This window comes from Hemiscyllium ocellatum, chromosome 25, assembly GCF_020745735.1.
Source record: "Hemiscyllium ocellatum isolate sHemOce1 chromosome 25, sHemOce1.pat.X.cur, whole genome shotgun sequence".
NCBI classification, from domain to species: Eukaryota; Metazoa; Chordata; class Chondrichthyes; order Orectolobiformes; family Hemiscylliidae; genus Hemiscyllium; species Hemiscyllium ocellatum.
Window position 1 is genome coordinate 21,691,268 of NC_083425.1, and position 17,183 is coordinate 21,708,450.

At 39.5% G+C, this 17,183-nt stretch overlaps 1 protein-coding gene across 5 annotated transcripts in view; it reads left to right on the plus strand.

Annotated features, from left to right (window-relative positions):
• The window catches only part of tbc1d16 (TBC1 domain family, member 16), a 127,765-nt gene extending 111,402 nt beyond the window's left edge, over positions 1-16,363 (plus strand). For all 5 annotated transcript variants that reach the window (XM_060844500.1, XM_060844502.1, XM_060844503.1 and 2 more), the window contains one exon: positions 15,580-16,363. In XM_060844500.1, coding sequence (XP_060700483.1) covers positions 15,580-15,819 — 240 coding nt within the window. In that variant the 3' untranslated portion in view covers positions 15,820-16,363. The remainder of the gene's footprint in view (positions 1-15,579) is intronic.
• Positions 16,364-17,183: the final 820 nt, after the last annotated feature.

Below are 17,183 nucleotides of genomic sequence, written 5' to 3' on the forward strand. Positions count from 1 at the left end.
TTGGAAGGGTTCAGAAAAGACTTAAAGATGTTGCCAGGGTTCAAGGGTTTGAGCAATAGGGAGCAGCTGAACAGACTGGGGCTGTTTTCCCTGGAGTGTCAGAGGCTGAAGGGTGACCTTATAGAGGTTTACAAAATTATGAGGGGCATGGATAGGGTAAATAGGCAAAGTCTTTTCCCTGGGATCAGGGAGTCCAAAACTAGAGGGCATAGCTTTAGGGTGAGAAGGGAAAGATATAAAAGAGACCTAAGGGGCAACTTTTTCACGCAGAGGGTGGTACATGTATGGAATGAGCTGCCAGAGGAAATGGTGGAGACTGACACAATTGCAACATTTAAGAGGCATTTGGATAGGTATATGAATAGGAAGGGTTTGGAGCGATATGGGCCGGGTGCTGGCAGGTGGGACTAGTTTGAGTTGGAATATCTGGGCGGCGTGGACAGGTTGGACCGAAGGGTCTGTTTCCATGCTGTACATCTCTATGACTCTATGGTGGAGGCTGGTACAATTACAGCATTTAAAAGGCATCTGGATGGGTATATGAATTGGATGGCTTTGTAGGGGCATAGACTAAGTGTTGGTAAATGGGACTAGATTTAATTAAGTATATCTGGTTGGCATGGACGAATTGGACTGATTGGTCTGTTGTGCTGTACATCTTTTTGATTCCGTACTCTGTGACTCAAATCCTTTACCAACCCATCCTCCATTAAGTTCAATGAAGAAATCCTCCCAAATGCAGAGCATTTCCCTTACCCAGAAGGGTACCCTTCATTTTAATGCAGGCATCGACACAGAGATTCATCATTACATCCAATCTGTGAGCATTGTCTTTGGATACCTAAGGATAAGAGTCTTTGACCATGCTGTCTGTGCTGATACCAGGATTCTTGTGTAGAAGACAGTCATCCTTCCAACTCTTCTATATGGAAGCATTTCAGACTCCCTGAAGTCTTCCCTCAAGAAATGTAGCATAGATGTCAATGTATGGCAACCCTAATTTAGAAGAAGCTGACTTAGAGGGATACAATTCTTTGAAAATACCAACCAGCTAGAGGAATTATGGAAAAGGAACCAGAGAAAGGAATGCCAACAATCTCAAGGCTAAGGACCACTTCCACCACCCAAAAACATCAAACAATTGTGTGGTTAAAGTTACATCTCCAGGTAAGGAGGAATTTCTTCAACCAGAAGACACTGAATTTGTATAATCACTGCCATAAATGGCTGTGGAGGCCAAATCATTGAGTACATTTAAGACCAATTAGGTTCTTGATTTGTCAAGATGTCAAAGGTGACAGAGAGAAGGCAGGAGAATGGGGTAGAGGAAACAATGATAATCGAATGGCATAGCAGACTTGGGCCAAATGACCTAATTCTGCTCCTATATCTTAAGGCATTATGGTCTCTGTGGAGGCCTGTGACCAGTGGAGTGCCAGAAGGATCAGTGCTGAGTCCACTAATTTTCATCATTTATGTAAATGATTTGGATGTGAGCTTAAGAAGTATAGTTAGTAAGTTTGCAGATGACACCAAGATTGAAGGTGTAATGGACAGTGAAGGAGGTTACCTCAGATTACACTGGGATCTTGGTTAGATAGGCCATTGGTCTGAGAAGTGGCAGATGGAGTTTAATTTAGATAAATGTGAGGTGTTGCATTTTGAGAAAACAAATCTTAGCAGGACTTATACACTTAATGGTAAGGTCCTATGGAGTGTTGCTGAACAAAGAGACCTTGGAGTGCAGGTTCATAGCTCCTTGAAAGTGGAGTCGCAGGTAGATAGGATAGTGAAGAAGGCGTTTGATATGCTTTCCTTTATTGATCAGAGTATTGAGTACAGGAGTTGGGAGGTCATGTTGTGGCTGTACAGAACATTTGGTTAGGCTAGTTTTGGAATATTGCATGCAATTCTGGTCACCTTCCTATTAGAAAGATGTTGTGAAACATGAAAGGGTTGAGATAAGATTCACACAGATGTTGCCAGGGTTGGAGAATTTGAGCTACAGGGAGAGGTTGAAGAGGTTGGGGCTGTTTTCCCTGGAGCATCAGAGGCTGAGGGGATGACCTGGTAGAGATTTATAAAATCATGAGGGGCATGGATAGCATAAATATACAAGGTATTTTCCTGGGGTGAGGGAGTCGAGGACTAGAGGGCTTAAGTTTCGGGTGAGAGAGGAAAGATATAAAAGAGACCCTAAGGGGCAGCTTTTTCATGCAGAGGCTGGTGTTTGTGTGGAATGAGCTACCAGAGGAAGTGGTGGAGGCTAGTACACTTTCAGCATTTAAAAGACATCTGGATGGGTATATGAATAGGAAGGGTTTGGAGGGATATGGGCCGGGTGCTGGCAGGTGGAACTAGATTAGGTTGGGCTATTTGGTTGGCATGGATGGGTTGAACCAAAGGGTCTGTTTCCGTGCAGTACATTTCTATGACTCTAGGAACAGATTCATCAGTCATGCAAGGACCCACAGAACGCATGACCGATGACATGGAATTTCCTAGGTGGACAATCATACTAGTCAACAAGCGATTGCTGGTGATGACTTTGAAGGCTTTTTGGAACCAGTTGGCAAAGGGTAGACATGTAATGCTTGTGTGTAGCAAGAAACAAATAGAATTACCATTTTCTTCTTGTCCGAAACGATTGTTATGTTTTTGCAGACGTTATTGAACTTATTGCTACAGTTGACTTATTCTTTTATTGTTTAATTATATTTGCCTGTTAAAGCCGAAGTCAAAGTCTGCATTTACCAGCAAAAACTGCTAGACATGCTTGGCTGATTAGGAAGCATCTGTGAAGAGAAAAACGGTTAATGTTTTGGGTCAGTAACCTTTCATTCTAGCCGAGTATAGCGCCTGCTGTCTTCCAAAGCAGAGGAATAAAATCTGAATGAAAGTGATAAAAACAATCAGATGAAATTAAAATGAAGGTGGTTTTCTGTATTTAGAGAATTGTATAAATATTTGGATGTCTGTGCTTAAAGCACTCTCTGGGATAGAGGACAATATAGGCATAGCTGCAAGATGGATCTGCACAGTCATCACAAACTTTACATAAACTGGGCAGTTGCCAAGAGCAGCAGATTTCAGCAAAACAAATGAAGCAATTATTCATGAAACTACACAAGTAAACAAAAATGCTTCAGCAGTGGAATGGAAAGTCTAGATCTATTGATATACTCCAGGTTTCTATGTATTTACATCTCAGTCTTTTGCGCAATTTAATATTATATTCCTCATTCTGTTAATGCAACAGTTTTATGGATTTGTACATCAGACTGCAGCTAGTTTAAAAAAAAATCAATTAACAAAATTTAACATAACCTACTGAATTGCAATGATTGTGCAAATTGTGCATAAAATCAGTTATTATTAGAGCAATACATATTTATTACATCGAGTCATTTGACATATTATAGTGCATATTTCTTCCAATACATAACCTGTGAAAATTGTAGAACACTAGGGGTGTACAAACAGTATTATAATCTCCTCCTCTTTCTTGTAAAATAAATTATAATTAACGTAGTTGCAAGTGCAGAAATATTATTCAGACTACTGCACTGTATTATCAAGACTGGAAGGGAAAGAAAATTGGAAGTTTGTCAAAGGCACCTAATACACTTGTTCTGGTCCTGTAGAACTGAGATGCTGAATACCAATCATGTATTGAAAGCACTGGATTTTATAAAATGTGTATATACAAAGGGATTTCAAATATCAACATCAAGGATTTTCAGGTCAAAACTTGCACATTTATTTTTATGGTGATTAAAAGCTCAATCAATGAGTTGAGAGTTGCTGCAGTAGTTTGGCAGAGAGATCTGGGATGGAAATTCTAGAGTTTGGAGTCTCGCCACCTAACATTACAGTGTCAGTGTAAGAAGGAATGTTGAGTGCATACAAGGACAGAGTTGCAAGAACATAGAATTTTAAGGGGATGGAGTTTGGTACTGGAAAAGATATAAGGTTCAAGATATTGGAGGAATTTGAGAGCTTTAATTTTGAGCCTTTAATGAGCCTGGATCTAATTTAGGCTCATGAACATGGGTGATGGTGAGCAGAGATTATTTGGGTTAGGATATGGCGAACCAAATTCATGGAGGCTGGACAATGGCAAGTTGGCCAATTACTTTTACAGGAGTTGAATCTGAAAGTAACCAAAGCATCAGATGAGAAGAGGGGTAATATTTTTGAGATCAATTGTAACTGGGTGGTCTTTGTGAATGAGCAGATACAAGATTGAAAGCATAATTCTGTCAAATAAGTTGGTGAGGTTGCAAATGGAATGGAATGAATGATGAGGGAATGGAGTTTGTGGCAGGATTCAAAATAATGTTCTCAGTGAGTTTTGAGAAGATTTGTAGTTCAGGTTGAGGTTTTGGATGTAGGTTTGCTTGCTGAACTTGAAGGTTGATTTCCAGATGTTTCGTCCCCTATTAGTAACATCTTCAGTTGGCCTCAGGCATATGAGGAAGGACACCACTTCGACTGGGACAATGCATCCATCTGAGGACAAGCCAAACAAAGACACACACGAGAATTCCTAGAAGCATGGCATTCCAACCAGAACTCTCTCAACACACACATTGAGTTAGACCCATCTAACACCCCTGAGAAAAGGAACTGGAAGTGACTTCACCCCAGGAAATGACATCACCAACCCAAAGAAACCCAAACATAGAAAGCAGGAATTTTCAGCAGTGCTTTGCCTGAGGCCCACTGAAGATGTAACAGCGTAGGGTGATGAAATGTCTGAAAGTGAGCTTTCAAGCTCAGTGGCAAACCTACATCCAAAATGTTCTTTAGTTCATAACAAGAGAAACTTTTGACTAATCTCTGATTAGATGTTAAGCAAGCAAATTAGCACAGCAGAGGCAGCGGAGAAGCCAAGAGCAGTGGAATAAGATTAAGTTAGATGCCCTAACAGTACATGTGGAACCTTTTGGTTGCTGAGGACAGTTAGCAAACTATACTTCACATGTAGTCATTTCTGATGTGTTTAGTGACTTGTGCAAGTGAATATAGAAATAGTAGGTGAGTGTGTGACTGGGAAGGAGGTGCAGAAGGGAAAACCTTAAATTCTTGAGAAGATGGCACCTGAACAAAGCTGGGACTGAGTTCTTTGTGGAATATTTTGCCAATACTGTTGGGAGGACTTCAAACTAACTTAGCAGGAGTATGGGACCCGAGAGAGAATAGTAAAGGAAAATTCCAGGGTTTACAAAGTACTTGCGGATATAGCTGGCCCAAACATAGAGAATAGCAAGTTGATAGGTAACGTCAGAGTAAGAGAGAAAGAAATGAAGTCCAGAACAAAGTGTAGTAAATGATTTTGGGGAGTTATAGATGCAAATTGCCATGAGGAAATATGATATTGTGACGATGAGAGACCTGGTTCAAGGAAAAACAAGACTGATTGATTGTTATATAATCCTGGGTATAAACATTTTCCTTCAGAAAGCAAAGAAAAGGAGAGGGGTAGCAGTATGGGTTAAGCAGAATATTATAGTGCTCAAGAATTAGAATGTCTAGTGGAAATGATGTAGTTGAACAAATATGCAGAACAATTAGAGAAAAATGTCAACATTGTAGAGTTGTTTTAATGGAGATATCAACTGGGATACTGACAACCTAAGGGGCAAGTGTTCCTGTATGGTGTTTAGGATGGCTTCTGACAGCAGTATGTGTCCAGTCCACCAAAAAGGATGCATTTTTGGACCCACCCCTTGGAAACATGCTGGCCAAGTGGAACAGGTGTTAGTGGAAGAACATTTACGAGACTGTGATCAATGTACATAGTGTTCAGTTTGATGGTGAAGGAAGTCAAGCAACAATCCAGAGCAAGAAAAATCAATTGGTGGACAGCTGAATTCAATGGGATAAGCACAGAGCTGAGCAGGATTGACTGGGACAAGAAATTGGAGAAAGAAACATTAACTGAACAATGGGCTATCTTCAAAGAGAGTACAGTTGAGGTATATTCCTTCAAATGGGAAAGATTGATCAAACTAATCCAGAGATCCCTGGTTGACATTGGGCGATAAAAAGTGTTGTTTGATAGGTGTAAGGCAGAAAATACAATTTAGAATCTAAAGGAATACCAGAGATTTAGAGGGGAGGTAAAAAAGCAAATACAAGAAGCAAAGAGAATTATGAGCCAACATAAGGAGAACCCTAAAGTATTCTATAGGCACGTAAATGATAAAAGAGTGGCTCAAGGAGAGTAGAGACAATTAGTCATCAAAAAGGGGAATTATACATGAAGCCCAGGGACTGACTGAGGTGTTAAATGAATACTTTTAATCTGTTTGTACAAAAGACAAGAATGCTGCTTAGGCCATGATGATAGGAGGAAATTCTGTCACTAGAAGGGTTCAAAATTAATAAGGCAGAAGTCTTGGATAGACAATTGATACTTAAAGTTGAAAGGCACCAGGACTGGATGAGATGCATCCAAGGATTTTGAAGGAAGATGAGGGTAGAAATTGCAGAAGCAAGAAATGAGAGGAGAAAAACCGTAAGGGGTGAAATGGCAAGAGGAAGACAAAAGTAATATGCTTTGGTGTAGGTCAGTAGCCAAGATATGTGGACCAAAATAAGCTCCTAATATTAGTTAATATTGGGGATGGATGCATAATAAAGGTTCATTTACATCAAAATGTATTGCTGACTGAGTAAAAAAATGTTCAATCTTTCCTTTGTCTGGCCTCTTAGCTTAAAAGTTCTAGTACTTGATAATCTCTTTTCTTTTAAAATAAAAATCTAGCAAACTCAGTTTGACATAGGACCATGTGCAATTATTGGATAAGAAAGTTTTTCTTATTTTCTATAAATCTAATTTAGTTTGCAGCTTGTAGCTGGCATTAAACTAGAATGTGCATGTTAAACCACCTGATGAAGGAGCAGCACTTGGAAAGCTAGTGCTTTCGAATAAATCTGTTGGACTATAACCTGATGTGATTTTTTTTAAAACTTTATCCACCCCAGTCCAACACCAGCACCTCCAGATCATGTTAAATTCTCTGTTTGCCAACCTTAAGCAGCGTTCCTTGAACCAACTGAAACTAAACCCTCATTAAGTGTGTTAGTCTTAGGAGCATATAAAACTAGTTAACTAATTTAGACTTTACACTTGTGTGACTTACAGGAGAATGCCAGAGTTAGGTGATTCAGGGAGTTCAGTGGAGGAAGGGAAATTGGTATTCTTTTACTTTTGTTAAAACCTTTCTGGCCTTCAGGACTTCATCTTTAGTCAACAACAGGAGAAGAAGTTGGTTAATTGGTGGCTATGTTAAGTGAGTAAAGTTTATTTCCTTCCTAAAGTTCAGAATAGTACAGCAGCTGGTGGTAAGGTTGATAGTACATAATTATTATTTATAATTTATAGTTCCATGTTGCAACTCATTAAAAGTGGCAAGTCAAATGAAGTATCATAGTTACAGCATGTAGGAGTTCCTGGATGCCACTTGGGCCAGAGCAAACATATCTGTAGCAAGTGTTTGAAGTTCTAGTAGTTTCAGTTCAGACTTTGAATGCAAGAAACACTGCAGCGCATCAGAGAGAGGAAATGTGGATTTTTACTTTTACTTAAAGATATCTCTTACAGTTGAATTGTCTGATTTGGTTATTGTTCAGAGACAGGAAAATGAGGCAGTAAGGAGATGCATGGAGCAGGAATATTAGAATCCTCAACTTTTGCAATTGTTTGAGGCTGTTTCAAATTGTTTGGATGAGAATGAAAACCTCAGTGAGATTGAGCTTACTGACTATGGCACCGTGGAAGCCATTCAAGAGGCTGGAATAAGAAGTAGTGTTGTGGTAGTATGGGATAATAGAGTGGAGTTAATCATTTTCTCTAAAGCAAAAAATGGCAACCTAGAAGACTGTGTTGTTTGTCCAGTGCCAGGGTTCTGGGCATCTGCTTAGGATTGGAGTGGGAGAGAGTGGATCTAGTCATTGATGAGGCCCATGTAGATACCAATGCCATAGTCAGGACAAGGAAGCAAAGTGTGCAGTGTCAGTATGAAGGGCGAGATGCCAAATTATGAAGCAGAACTTCTACATAATGACCTGAGCCTGTGCAAATTGGCACAGAGCAAGTCAAACTTGAGAGTTGCATGTATGGTTCAAAGACTGGTGTACAAGAAGTAGAGTCTGCTTCATGGAGCACCAGCACCAGTACTGGATAGGAAGTTTCAAACTAAGCAATGCTGGGACTTGTGCTAACTGCAGTTGAAGAGGGTGAAGACATGACTGCCAAGCTGGTTCAGTGTGCTACGTGCTTGATGTGGGAGGTCATTGACTTTGGTGTGTCTGGCTCGTATAAGTGTGGAAAGTGTGTGCACGTTCAGCTACTGACAGAGCATATTGCAGCACTGATGAAAGAACTCGAGCACCTTAGGCTCATCCGAGAGAACGAGATCTTTCTGGACAAGACCTTCAACGAGGTTATTACACCAATCATACCAGAAGAGAGCAGATGTTGAGGAAGGCAGAGAGGAGACAGGTGCAAGAGACCCCGGGGGAAGTACCTGTCAGGAACAAGTTGAATCTTTTGGAAACAGTAGAGACAGATGACACTGCCAGTCCGCGAGGCGGCTAGGTCTGTCAATCAAAAGTTGACGTGGAGACAGAGCGGAAGAGTCTGATATCGCACAGAGCCGTGTTAATAGGGAACTCCATAGTGAGAGGAACTGACCGGGGTTTTTGTGGCAGCTGACTGGACTTAAGGATGGTGTGTTGCCTTCCTGGTGCCAGGGTTAAAGACTTCACGGACAGAGTGCAGGAAATCCTCAAGGACGAAGGTGAAGAGCCAGATGTGGTAGTACATGTCGGCACAAATGATGTCGGGAAGAAGAGGAGGAACATACTACAGCGGGACTTTGGAGAACTAGGAAGAAGGCTGAAAAGCAGGATGTCCAAGGTGGTTTTCTCCGGTTTGCTTCCAGTTCCTCAGGCTGGTGAGGCCAGAAACAGGAAGATAATGGACTTGAACGTGTGGATGGGAACTGGTGCAGGAAGCAAGGATTTAAATTCTTGGATCACTGGGGTATGTTTTGTGGTAAGCATAAAATCTACAAGAGAGATGGTTTGCACCTTAATAGGTTAGGGACCAGCATTCTGGCAGGCAGGTTTGCTACTGCAACACAGCTACGTTTAGACTAAGTAGCCGCGGGCGGGCGGGGGGGATGCAGGAGGGGACAAGCTGGATGTTTAAGAAGGAAATTGGAGGGAAAGTTAGAACAAGGGAAGTCAAGAAAGACAACTGTATCAATGAGGCAGAAAACTCAGAAAGGGATCATGCTGTTAGGATGAGGGAAATAGGAGTTGATGAGAAGGGTGAGGGCAGTAACAAATTAAAAAGACTATACATGAATGCATGAAGCATTAGAAATAAGATGGATGAGCTTGAGGCTCTTTTGGAAATTGGCAGATACGATATTGTGGGGATAACTGAGACGTGGCTTCAAGTGGACAGGGCCTGGAAATGAATATTCAAGGCTAAACGTGCTATCGTAAGGACAGACTGAAGGGCAGAGGGGGTGGGGTGGCCATGTTGGTAAGGGATGATATACAGTCCCTTGCGCGGGGGGACCCAGATCAGGGGATGCAGAGTCAGTGTGGATAGAGCTGAGAAATACGAACGGTAAAAAGACCGTGTTGGGAGTCATCTACAGGCCCCCAAACAGTAGTCTGGATGTCGGATGTAAGTTAAATCAGGAGCTGAAATTGGCCTGTCGAAAAGATGTTACTACAGTTGTTATGGGGGATTTCAACATGCACGTAGACTGGGAGAATCAGGATGGTATTGGACCTCAAGAAAGAGACTTTGTGGAGTGCCTCAGAAATGGATTCTTAGAACAGCTGGTGCTGGAGCCTACCAGGGAGAAGGCAATTCCGGATCTGATATTGTGCAATGAACCAGAATTGGTCAGGGACCTCGAAGTGAAGGAGCCATTGGGAAGTAGTGACCATAATACAATAAACTTCAATCTGCAATTTGAGAGGGAGAGGGTACAATCGGAAGTGACAATATTTCTGTTGAATAAAGGGAACTATGGAGCTATGAGTGAGGAGCTGGCCAAAGTTCAATGGTGCAATACCTTAGCAGGGATGACAGTGGAGGAGCAATGGTGGATATTTTTGTGTATAATGCAGAAGATGCAGGATCAGTTCATTCCTAAAAAGCAAGAAAGATCCTAGGAGGAGGCATGGGTGGCCGTGGCTGACGAGGGAAGTTAAGAAACATATAAAGTTAAAAGAGAAAAAGTATAACATAGCAAAGATAAGTGGGAAAACGGAGAACTGAGAAGCTTTTAAAGAACAACAGAAGAAGGAAATACGCAGAGAAAAAGTGAGGTACGAAGGTAAACTGGCCAATAATATAATGGAGGATAGTAAAAGTTTTTTTTAGGTATGTGAAAAGCAAAAAAATGGTTAAGACTAAAATTGGGCCCTTGAAGACAAAAACAGGGGAATGTATTACAGGGAACAAAGAAATGGCAGAATAATTGAATTGGTACTTCAGATCTGTGTTCACTGAGGAAGACACAAGCAGTCTCCCTGAGGTAACAGTGGCTGAAGGACCTGCACTTAAGGGAATTTATATTTGCCAGGAATTGGTGTTGGAGAGTCTGTTAAGTCTGAAGATTGATAAGTCCCCGGGGCCTGATGGTCTACATCGCAAGGTACTGAAGGAGGTGGCTCGAGAAATTGTGGATGCGTTGGTGATTATTTTCCAGAGTTCGATAGATTTGGGATCAGTTCCTGCGGACTGGAGGGTGGCTAATGTTGTACCACTTTTTAAGAAAGGTGGGAGAGAGAAAGCAGGAAATTATAGAGCAGTTAGTCTGACCTCAGTGGTGGGAAAGATGCTGGAGTCTATTATAAAGGATGAAATTACGACACATCTGGATATTAGTAACAGGATAGGTCAGAGTCAGCATGGATTTATGAAGGGGAAATCATGCTTGACTAATCTTCTGGAATTTTTTGAGGATGTAACTCTGAAGATGGACGAGGGAGATCCAGTAGATGTAGTGGAAAGCTTTTGATAAAGTCCCACATAGGAGGTTAGTGAGCAAAATTAGGGTGCATGGTATTGGGGGCAAAGTACTAACTTGGATTGAAAGTTGATTGGCTGACATAAAACAAAGAGTAATGATAAACGGCTCCATTTCGGAATGGCAGGCAGTGACCAGTGGGGTACCGCAGGAATCAGTACTGGGACCGCAGCTTTTTACAATATATGTTAATGATATAGAAGATGGTATTAGCAATAACATTAGCAAATTTGCTGATGATACTAAGCTGGGTGGCAGGGTGAAATGTGATGAGGATGTTTGGAGATTACAGGGTGACCTGGACAAGTTAGGTGAGTGGTCAGATACATGGCAGATGTAGTTTAATGCGGATAAATGTATGGTTGTCCACTTTGGTGGCAAGAACAGGAGGGCAGATTACTACCTGAATGGAATCAATTTAGGTAAAGGGGCAGTACAGAGAGATCTGTGTGTTCTTGTACACCAGTCAATGAAGGTAAGCATGCAGGTACAGCAGGTAGTGAAGAAGGCTAATAGCTGGCCTTCATAACAGGAGGGATTGAGTATAGAAGCAAAGAGGTTCTTCTGCAGCTGTACAGGGCCCTGGTGAGACCACACACCTGGAGTACTGTGTGCAGTTCTGGTCGCCAAATTTGAGGAAAGACATTCTGGCTATTGAGGGAGTGCAGCGTAGGTTCACGAGGTCAATTCCTGGAATGGCGGGATTACCTTTCACTGAAAGACTGGAGCGACTGGGCTTGTATACCCTTGAGTTCAGAAGACTGAGAGGGGATCTAATTGAGACATATAAGATTATTAAAGGATTGGACACTCTGGAGGCAGGAAACATGTTTCCGCTGATGGTGAGTGCCGAACCAGAGGACACAGCTTAAAAATACGGGGTAGACCATTTAGGACAGAGATGAGGAGAAACTTCTTCACCCAGAGAGTGGTGGCTGTGTGGAATGATCTGCACCAGAGGGCAATGGAGGCCCAGTCTCTGGATTCATTTAAGAACGAATTGGATAGAGCTCTCAAGGATAGTGGAATCAAGGGTTATGGAGATAAGGCAGGAACAGGATACTGATTAAGGATGATCAGCCATGATCATATTGAATGGTGATGCAGGCTCAAAGGGCAGAATGGCCTACTGCTGCACCTATTGTCTATTATCTATTGTCTATTAACCTAAATCTAGGAAGATACAGTACACTTAACATGATGAGAAAATAGGAAAAGGTGAATTAGTGGTCCTGTTGTTAATTATTATGTCAGCACAATAGAGAGGGATTACCTAAGTTCAGGAAACCAAGATGTGGAAACAATTTGGATAGCAATAAAGAACGATAAAGGCAAAAAAATCAATTATGGGAGTGGTGAACAAGCCCTCTAACTGTAGGGTGCAGCATAAAGGAAGAAATAATGAAAGCTTGTCAGAAAAGCACAGTGATAATCATGGGATATTTCAATCTACATACCAACTAGAAAAGTCAAATGGTAAAGATAGCCTCGATGAGACGTTCACAGAAAATTTTCAGAATAGTTTCTTCAAACAGCATGTTCTGGAGCGAACTAAAGAACATGCTAAACTGGACCTGGTATGGGTTCAGTGAGATAGCATTACTTAATGATTTCACAGTTTAGATACCTCCAGTTAGCAGCAGTTGTTTGAATTTTGCATTCAGTTCAGGGAGAGAAAAGAGTGGGTCCAAGACTATTGTTGGAATTTTATGTAAGAGCAATAATGAGGGCATGAAATCAGAGTTGGCTAAACAATTTCCAAATGAAGTTAAAGGTTAGGTCAATTGAAACACAGTGGCAGATATTTAAAGGGATATTTTAGAATATGTAGGATACTAATATGTAAGAAAAATCCCAAAGGACTAACCAGTCTGTAGTTGACAAGAAATATTAATGTTAGTATCACACTTGAAGGAAAAAAAATTGGAAAATTGTCCAAAGATAAGTAACAGATCAGAAGATTCGAAAGAATACAAGAAATAGCAAAGAATGACCGAAAATTAATAACACAAATAAATTAGTACAAAAGAAAGCTAGCCTGAAGTGTAAAAATAGTATGAGTTTCTTTAAATACTTAGAAGAAAAATGTAAATAAAGTGAGTGTTGGTCCCAGTGGGTCTGAAAATGATGAAATGTAATTCCTTTATCAAAAAGGAAGAGAATCTACAGACCAATTAGCTTAACATCATTCATGGGGGAAATGTTTGAAGCTATTATTATAATAATCTATTAGTATTAAGATTATTATTGTTAACTATTATTAGTAACAAGCTATTGTGAAAGAGATGATAGCAGTGCACTTGGATAGGATGAGTTTTGTGAAAGGGAAATCATGTTTAATCAGTCAGTTGGAGTTTATTGAGGAAGTAATGTGCTGTGAGTAAGGGAGTACAGGTGGATGTACTGTACATTGAATTCTAGAAATAATTTTAAAAGGTGCCATGTCAAGTATATTTGCATAAAATAAAAGCTTACAGTGTAGGGGTAGCTTTTGTCATGTATGGTAGGTCAGTTGGCTAGCAGGAAACAGACTGCTCTGCTTCATTCAGGTTGGCAAGATATAATGAGACGTATGCCAAAGGGTTTGGCACTGAAACCTTAACTGTTTACAATTAATATAAATTATTTGAATGAAGGGACAGCAGGTATGATTGTTTATGACACGTAAAAAGCTTGAAAGTAAGTTGAGATGGGTACATAAAGGGGTTACAAAAATATATTGATAGGTTAAATGAGAGGGCAAAAATGTGGTAAATGGAATATAATGTGGGAGATGTGAAATTATCCATTTTTTGCCTGAAGAGTGAAAGAGAAGCATTTTATCTAAATGGTGAAAGACTGAAAAGCTCAGAGATTCAGAGGGATCTGCATGTCCCCATGTATGATTTGCAATGGCTAGAATGCAGATACAATAAATAATTACAAAAGTTAATAGAATATTATAATTTATCACCAAAGGAAATTGAATGCAGATGTAAGGTGGTTCTACTTCATTTATACAGGGCACAAGCAAGACCGCATCAGGAATATTGTGCACTGCACTGGTCACCTTATTTAAGGAAGGATGTAAATGCATTGAACCGCTTAGAGAAGATTTACTAAACAAATACCTGGAATAGGCACATATCCTTGGAAGGAAAGATTGAACAGGCCAGGCTTGTGTCTGCTAGAGCTTAGAAGAATAAGAAATAATTTATGCAAACATTTAAATCAATGTCACCCATTTAAAACAACGATGAAGCCTTTTGTTTCTTTGAGGATTGTGGAGCTTTTAAACTCTTCCTGAAAAGATGTTGGAAGTAAAGTCCTTGAATGTTTTTAAAATACATATAGAAAAAAGCTTGGGAAGCAAAGTGTTGAACGATTATCAGGAATCATTAGAATGTGGATTTGAGGCTGCACTCGCACATCGGGCTGTGATCTTATTGAATGGTAGAGCAGGTTCAAATGGCCTACTCCTCCCAAATTGCATGTTCGGATTATAACAGGTTTTTTTTAAAGAGATACTGATTTGCAGCACTTATGTCAGTGTGTTTTTGTTTCTAAGGTTATGTATTAAATATGTAAATCCTGTAGCACAAATTGTCTTTTAGTGTTTTATTCTATTGTTGGATTAGAAAAAAAGACTTGAAATCTTACAACACTGTAAATCTGTTGTTTCCTGCTCATTTTTTCTGTATGAGGAAATAGTCCTTTTTGTGGTATTTTTGTGCATTTTTTTGGTTGTTTACAAGTTTGTGACTTATTCTTTTGTGGAAAGGATAAAAATGAGACAAAAACATGCAACAAACATTTTCCTACATAATGCTCAGGATTTGTATTAGTTTGCCCCAAAGTTCACTGCAGTCCAAAACCATATTTAACATAATGACAGCTGCTGAAATTTTAAAGTATTATTGTTAACAACAGCTAGGCTGTAGTAATTGTTGAATAACTGAACTGAACAGTGTTCGTAAATGTTTCAAAAAACCCTGTTAATCTCCAATAATGGGCTATTGTGTGTATGAATTGCAAAACAGGCTGTATAAAAACAAGTTTACCTAAACTTAATTCCAGAGAAAGATGAATTCTGGTTTATGTTTCCAATTTTTTTTGAGGAGGGGGAAGCAGTGGTGCTACTCAAGGTCAAACTGCAGTAGTGCAGTTTTGTCAGAGACATATATGTAACAAAATAAGTGGTTACATTGTCTTTTCCCCAGTGCAAAGGTCAAGTGGTGTGTTGCCAGTCATGGACAAAAAAAGTCATAGTAATTTGTAGACTGAAGAACTAAAGCATTCTCTTCCACCTTTTTGTGAACCCAGCAAATTTTGCTCTAACTGATCATTATTTTTCTCCATGGATTTATTGGAGAATAAAGCAAAGCCACCATAAATTGTGACTTTAAATATAGCTTTTTTATTTATGTAAATAGAGGTTGTGTAATTGTTCTCACATTAAAATCCTTGAAAAGACAAATCTCATTCAATCCTATTTGTTTTATCTGACACATTTTCTTCTTCTTCCCTATAGGCACGGAGCCTTTTGTACCAATTTCGTCTCTTGCCTAGAATCCCCTGCAGTCTACATGACTTGTGCAAGCTGTGTGGGACCGGAATGTGGGACAGTGGATACATCCCAGCTGTGGAATGTACATTGAATCACTTAGATTTTGATGGCTGCCCATATGGAGGGACCTCTGCTACACCATCTCCAAAATCAGTACAAGAAGGCAAAAGAGGGGCAAAAGATGTTTTCACCTTCCTGAGATAGTCTTTTGAATTAATCATATTTTATGCTGAAATCTACAGTTATTTACTAAGCTTTGTTTTGGAGTTGGTTTACTTGATAGAGACTGAACTTGATTACTTAGTAGCTATATATATATTTTAGTAACTATGAAGCTAGTATTGGTACTACTTCTATCACAAGACTGTTTTGGGCATCCTTGGGATTGATATAGTTGCTCAAACTTGATTTTAGTTAATCCAATGTTTCTGAACCTAGGTGGTATGAGTTGAAATGGAAGAGCTACATAAGAAAGGAGCTAATTGTGACCCGAGCACTTTAACCTGGAAAAACATAAATGGATATTTTGTGGATTTCCTCAAGTAGCTTAAATATTGTGTTTGATTGGAATCATTATGGAGAAGAGAATCCATTTTCATACATTTGCAATATTTATGATATGTTGCAAAAAATGCACTTGCCTCTTTGAAAGCTCTGTGAAGGTATAAATATGCAGTTTATTAGACAAATCCCATTCAATGAAATGTTTCATTATTGATTTAATTTTTTTTAATTTCTGGAACCAATCAATGACAGTTTTCTCTGTAAACATTACTTAGTCTTATCTCTATCAAAAAACAATTATACCTGAAATTACATTACTCTTGACACAAAAATAGCTAAATGATTTGCCTTTTTCACACAATGCTGTTACATTGTTCTATACTGTCAACTGAATTACAGCCAATCTGTGAATTTGTGACAGTCTTGAGAATTTAGATAGTCTTGTAAAAGTAACGCATAATGGAACTGTCTTTGATAAAACTGAAGCACCTTATTTATCAGATTCTCCTGTTTAAATTGCCACACCCTGTTACAGTATAAACATCATTAATTGTGGAACCAGAAAGCATCTTGAAATCTGTTAGCATTTCTTATTGTACAGTTAGACACTACTTTCCATTTATCAAAGCATCTTAAGTCAGTGGTTCTTGAGCTTTTTTAGTTGAAACATATCAATAACACTCAATATGAAATGTTTCATGAAAAGTGTGTTAATAATGCTGAAAATCGGTGTTTTCTTAACAGATATCAGTGAGGTGGCTGTGCCTGTTTCTCACTGCAATCTGTCAATACTTAATGTTTGACCATGATATTCGTAAGTTATTCTCCAATTTGAAGTTAACCAGTTCTTTTTATTTTTAAATCCTGCACTCATTTCTTAACATTGTTTTGTAGATAGTTGAATTCACAAGTTTGGCCTTCTGTTTGGGCATAAAATTCAAGTTCTCTTGTCTACGTTGAACAATGCAATTCAAATCCGTCCTTTTTCAAGTAATGATTTTGAAGCTACAAAATAGAATGCGCCACAATTACTTACAGCTTAACAGCATTTTTTCTTGCAGCAC